At 34.8% G+C, this 7,048-nt stretch overlaps 1 protein-coding gene across 1 annotated transcript; it reads left to right on the plus strand.

Moving 5' to 3' along the window:
* The first annotated feature begins 2,826 nt into the window (after positions 1 to 2,826).
* LOC136846566 (uncharacterized) lies at positions 2,827 to 4,992 on the plus strand. The gene is made up of 2 exons (XM_067117422.1): positions 2,827 to 2,894; positions 4,062 to 4,992. The coding sequence occupies exons 1-2, from the start codon at positions 2,883 to 2,885 to the stop codon at positions 4,815 to 4,817; spliced, it is 768 nt and encodes a 255-aa protein (XP_066973523.1). The 5' UTR covers positions 2,827 to 2,882; the 3' UTR covers positions 4,818 to 4,992.
* The last annotated feature ends 2,056 nt before the right edge of the window (positions 4,993 to 7,048 follow it).

Below are 7,048 nucleotides of genomic sequence, written 5' to 3' on the forward strand. Positions count from 1 at the left end.
TAGTGAAGGCAAGGTATGAAATCTTACTGGCGTTTTCTTGTTAAGATTGAAATTAGCTGACAATCTCATCAGTAACTAAAAAGTCAGATGAGAGAGAGAGAGAGAGAGAGAGAGAGAGAGAGAGAGAGAGAGAGAGAGAGAGAGAGAGAAGGTGTGGCATGCAGAAAATAAGCTAGACAGAAGAAGAATACGTAAACAGAAAAGCAAACTAAAGAATAAAATCAAGTCGCTTAACTAAATAATCGTACATTTGCAGAATGGGCCATAATATCGAAATGTGTTAAATGGCCCAGAAATTTAAGGAGAAAATGTGAAGGAGAAAGGGTATATATCAATATAATAAAAAATATGTAACACTAATATATCAAGTGGAAATATCATATGTGACAAATAAGTTGGAGACCATGAGAAAAGGTTCAGTTAAAAGGAAATAAGTGACAATATATTATATATACATATATACATACATACGTGCATATGTATGAATAAGATATATATATATATATATATATATATATATATATATATATATATATATATATATATATATATATATATACATATACATATATTCGCATGAGCACACACATTTCATGCCCTTTCCCACTTGTATTGACCCATCTCAGTCAGCTAACTACTGGGTATATCATTCACAGATTATATACGCCTGACTTTTATATTCACAGATATTACCCCAACAACTATCTTTTAATATGGCGTTCACCATATCTTTGGAATAATATACAAGAAAGGAGAATCGTAACTGATAAGCGAATTTAACCACAGTGACGCGAATTTAACCACACGGCCAACAATGTTTGTAGCTTAATGCTTGTATATGAATCACGGCGATGTGATAGAAAAATTCATTCATAATATGGCTGCGTGCGACAAACGCACTACATGGTTAGCATGGCAGAGGTGGGTTGATATCGATTCTAATTACAAATACCTGAGTTCGACGGGGATTTGTAGGTGGGAGTCGGTATCTACTTATACCTCACTTGTTGGCCGTGTGGTTAAATTCGCGTCACTGTAGTCCTGAGTTCTTGTCTTCGGTGGTTCGAGCCCACGAGACGACGAACTTATTATCAACTAAAAAATTCCCTTTGAGTAACATATATGAAAATATATTATTTCCGAGGTAGAGTGAATTGATATTAAAGGAAGCTTAATGCTTATAAATTTATATATATATATATATATATATATATATATATATATATATATATATATATATATATATATTATATATATATATATATATATATATATATATATATATATATATATATATATATATATATATATATATATATATATATGGAGAGAGAGAGAGAGAGAGAGAGAGAGAGAGAGAGAGAGAGAGAGAGAGAGAGAGAGCGCAGATTTAATATGGGTTTTCATTAGGTAAAAGGAATATGTCATCAAACCATGAACCTAAGTCTTCAACCTTTTAAACGAGCGTATATGATGAGATTACATTTCATTAACGTTTCATCAACAGCAAGCTTGATTCTAAAAATTTATATGATATATTATTTGGAACGATACTAACATGACCTTGTACGTCTGTTTAGACAATGACAGGAGACTTTTTATTCCCCCTGAGACCTAGGTAAACCATTAGGTGAACGATACTTCAAATTCTTTATTCTCATCCTTTTCATTCCTGACCTAAGATTGACATTTTCTATCACCGATTACTTAATGGCATTCACTCTGCTAATCAGACTTGCTGAGAGAGAGAGAGAGAGAGAGAGAGAGAGAGAGAGAGAGAGAGAGAGAGAGAGAGAGAGAGAGAGAGAGAAGCAATTCAGTTTTTATGATTTTAGGTTGGGTTAAACTTGTTAAAATGCAAAAGTAATCATTCCTATTATTTCAGACATCAAGCTTCCATACAAAACTCCTTGTTAAGTTTGTTCACAAAGCTTTTTATTAAGCTTACTATACAGAACAACAAATAAACAAACATAAAAGACAGGCAGCCAAAGAAGTAGGCAGGTGAAGGCCATGAAGATACCGACTTTTTTTTTGGTGAGCTGGTAATCATTCTAACCGGAAGGTCAAATCTTCTGAGCTTCAAATGACTGGTTCCTTTTTACTTTCTCATTTTCTTATGCTAACTCTTATTCTGCAACAAAAACCTGGTATATCTAATCTATTCCCCACTCAATTTTTCCTATGAATTATTAGAAGGCAATCAAATACTGCCTTTGGTCCCAGTTATTTTGAAGGAGCTAAATACAACTATGCACCCAGTCAAATGGTGTATATTTTATATAGTTTAACAACAGCACTGTTCTTTCTTTTTGAAAGAGCTAAATACAACTATGCGCCCAATCAAATGGTGTGTATTTTATATAACTTAACAACAGCATTGTTTTTTCTTTGCTCAGTAAATGCAAATTTTTCTTTTCGAAACTTTACCAGTTCACGAAATTAGAACAACCAAAGTCTGATACAATTTGGGCTGCTAAATGAACGATGATACATATAATTATTTAAACCTTCGGTTTAGCAGTGGTCATCCTTTTTGCTGCCCATGGAGAAATTAAATCTGGATATCAATGACATTCACATGGAATCCCCCAACGTCATTTGAAATCACTGTCTCAGTTTATTAATCCTACCTCGCCTGTCTGTCTGTTCAACTCCCCCACCCCCCCCACCCTCTCTCTCTCTCTCTCTCTCTCTCTCTCAATGAAACCATTTTTTAGAGCAGTTTGTAGTTCCTGCTACCATCCTTTCATTTAGTCAAGGCCCTTAGCATTGGCGAGGCGACCAGGTATATAAAGCCTGACCTGACGAAGGTTTAGCACACCCTTTCGAGCCGCAGAAGCCTTCGTCAGGAGTTCTGGGACGAATTTCAAGCAACGAATATGAAGATCCTTGTGAGTATCCGCCCTCTGTACAGAAGTTGGAACATTTTAAAATTACAGAAAATATAGAAATTTAAATATTATTTAATACCCTCGCTCTCCATCAATGCCATCACTTTATGTTATGTTGTTAGTTCATGCAGCAGAAGTTGAAACAATGTAATACCGTACAGGCTTCCTCATTAACATATTATCTCTCTCTCTCTCTCTCTCTCTCTCCTTTTTATATCACTGTTTTTAATGTTTTGTAGTTACTTCAAGTAAATTTGGACTAATTTAGAAGCTGTTAGGTTACACTGAGATAAGATGCAATTTCAAAAAATCTCTCTCTCTCTCTCTCTCTCTCTCTCTCTCTCTCTCCTCTCTCTCTCTCTCTCTCTCTCTCTTAATTATGAAAGGACTATCATCCTTTTGGTTTTAAAATCTGTACAATTAATCACACGAAGAATTCGAAACTGGTTTGCGTTACATTTAAGAGAAATCATAGTGTTTGAGAGTACTGTATAGTAATGTGTTTATTTATATTAAGTTGTACAGACAAACTGATAGACAGCTTTTTAAAAGCACTATATGGTATAAAAATTTAAACAAGTGTGATTACTTATAATGTTCACTTGTAAATAGTCAAATGTTAAGGAGTTCTGAGTCTGAAATATATACATGTGGTGTTCTAGACCACGATAAAAATATCAAGGAAAAATTGCAGTCAAAACCATTTGACGTTAATTTGGAAAATTTAGAACTTGATATTCCAATGCTATAAAATCTAAATAAAATACTAGTGAATTTAAAAATATTCAGAACTGTATATATGGATTAAAACTTTCATCATGATCACCAGACGTAAAATTTAGTTTAAAAAAAGTTATCAAATATTTAGGTACAATACAATGGAGTATCAATGCAAGAATTCAAAATATATTATGCAAAACTGTGAAAGCTCCCGATTAAGACTGCCATTATTTTCTACTTAATGTTCTCATTAAAGAACGGGAATTTTCTTTGCTTACGATAAAATCTGAGTCTAAACTAAGTTTTTCCTTTTTATCATTGTTCATCAACAGAAAAAGAAGTTTCTCTCATTCATAATAATAAATAAACTTTGTTGGATGTGATTATTTTTTATAGCAGGAGCGATGAAAATCATCATCTTAAGAATTTGGCATTTTTTACTTTCAGGTAGCAGCTATCTGTGTGTTGGCCATTGGCGTCAACGCCCAGGTTGGGCCTTCGGGAATCGTCAGCCCTGATGGTGTCAATACCCAGTTCACTCATGAATTTGCTCACGACATAGCAGTAGTCGGACCTTCTGGAATTGTGACGAATTCAGGCGCCAACCGGCAGCTCACCCATGGAGAGGCCACGCTCCACGTCGGCCTTCCTGTAGCTCCAGCGCCCGTTCCAGTCGCCCACTTTGTCCACCACAGAGGAGTCATCGGACACTCGGGCATCGTCAGACCCGATGGAAACAACGTCCAGTTCTCTCACGGACAGGCTCACAATATCGTCTTGGTCGGGCCGTCTGGCATTGTCACCAGGGACGGATCCAACATCCAGCTCACTGATGACCTCCAGTTTGCCCACCGTGCCAAGCGCAGCTCTGGATTCGTGTCTGCTAATGGAAACATCGGTCACTCTGGAATCCTTAGGGCCGATGGATCCACTGACCTTTTCAGCCACGACTTGGCCCACGACATCCTTCTCATTGGACCATCTGGTGTTGTGACCAAGTCTGGTCGTAACCTTCAGCTCACCGACGACCTCAGAGTAGCCAACCCACGATCCAAGAGGTCCCTCGAAGGAGCTCTCGTAGGACCCTCTGGAATCATCACCGCCTCTGGGCAATTGATCCAGCTTCCATCTGGCACCTCCATTGTTCATGCAGGTCCATCTGGCGTTGTTCTTTCTAACGGAATGAACATTCAGTTCCAGTGAACAGGTACTTTGTTAATCTCTTAAACAAGTACTTGCGTATAATCTAACCGTGACTCTGTTCTGTTTGTTCTGCTGTTATGTTATTCCTCGGTGATCCACTGGGAAGATTTATATTTTATAGTTTAGAAACGATATAATGAATAATCATGTAAAAAAATAAATAATACTGAAGCACCGACGTGTTTTAATTTGCCTATTTATAGCTTTCAAGCTCACATATGTGATTTCAATGTACTTTATATGACAACAAATAACCTTCTGTTAGAATTAGATATATTCGGTATTTCCATTTCATGACAAACAACTGCATCATGAGAATGAAACTAAAACTGAAGATTAAGGACTTTAACAACTTGGGCATAGTCAGTTACGCTGGAAAATTACAAAAGAAAATGCACGATGAAAAATCCCTAAAATTTCTTTTCTTCAGGTCATCTCTTGCATTGAATTTAAAACTCATTTTCATATATAAATATAGGAACATAAAATCATGAAGCTGGCCTACGAAATGTTTTTTGCTTTTTACCACTTACATATGCCCTATACACATATATATATATATATATATATATATATATATATATATATATATATATATATATATATATATATATATATATATATAAATGTAATGTGTCCGTGTGTATGTATGTGCGAGCGCGTGTGTGTGCGTGTTCGTTTATGTGGATGCGTATGAGTGTTGTGTGTGTAAAGCTCTGCAGCTTCCACAAGTGAAAAAAAGAAACCTTCACCTGAAAAATAATTGATAATGAATCCAGGTAAACATTTCTACATTCGTGCTGCTCAAAACCAGAGACAAGGAACTGGTAATGACGTTTAAGAAAGGTGAAATGCAAATGATTGCAAATGAACTACCCTTCGGTTATGACCTTTCTGCGGGGTACGAGTAAAAGTAGTTCTTATTTTTATGTTTTTTTTTTTGACATTAAGACAAAAAACAGTATCAAGAACAAGTCTTAATGATGAGCAATTGAAATAAGTCAATAGAATACAGACTCTCATTACCATAACACAGGTTTTTGTCAGGCAATAAAAATACCCCTTTGCCTTCATACAAAGAGAGAGAGAGAGAGAGAGAGAGAGAGAGAGAGAGAGAGAGAGAGAGAGAGAGAGAGAGAGAGAGAGGAACATTTTCCAGTAAAGAAATTTGTTTCCCTTCAGCAAAAACCCCTGCTAAATCAATTACTCTTCTTTTGTCACCATGTATCTTGTCTAAAGAAATACAAGGAATTTAGGTTATTGTACAATATCTTGTTAGGCGAGCACTCTCTCCCTAGTATGTACGTAAGTGTGTGTGTATATATATATATATATATATATATATATATATATATATATATATATATATATATATATATATATATATATATATATATATATATATATATATATATATATATGTGTGTGTGTGTGTGTGTGTGTGTGTGTGTGTATACATGCATATATATTTATGTACACACACACACACACACACATACACACACACACACACACACACACACACACACATATATATATATATATATATATATATATATATATATATATATATATATATATATATATAACTAGTAGACTATCCCTGTCTTACTCTTACTTCCTAATGAGCACCATGTTCTCAGGAGCTTGAATTTCAAGTCAATGGCAGCTGTGGGTTTGTTTCATACGAATAGGGTTCCTTCTCTAAATAATAATAATAATAATAATAATAATAATAATAATAATAATAATAATAATAATAATAATAATAATACAAAATTAAAAACATGAATACGTATTTTACCAGGCCCAAGCGATTCCACCTTCTAGTCCTTCATAACTGTGGCACGAAATATGAGAAATACGGGAACAACCAGCAATTTAGAGAAGTTGGACAACTATTTAGACGAAAGCTCTACAGGAACGAGTGAAAGATTTGTGAAATGAAGGTGAGGTCGACGGGATACTGCATAGAACTTTTAGTAGTCTACAGTAGGCCGCGCGAGGTGGTATAAAGCCTGACTTTACTTTAAAGGACGATTGTAAATAAAATATTGTATTGAATTTACTGTTAACAGGATGCCAGAAAAAAAAGACACAAGAGGAATGAAGCTGAGTCGCAAACGAGGAAAGAATCTGAATGATGCAGACTAGACAGAAAGCAGCAAAAAATGAATTAAAAAATTAATAAAAAAAAAAAAATAAATAAATGTGTTGACTTCACAGTTATT

The sequence above is a fragment of the Macrobrachium rosenbergii genome, chromosome 15, assembly GCF_040412425.1.
Source record: "Macrobrachium rosenbergii isolate ZJJX-2024 chromosome 15, ASM4041242v1, whole genome shotgun sequence".
Taxonomy (NCBI): Eukaryota; Metazoa; Arthropoda; class Malacostraca; order Decapoda; family Palaemonidae; genus Macrobrachium; species Macrobrachium rosenbergii.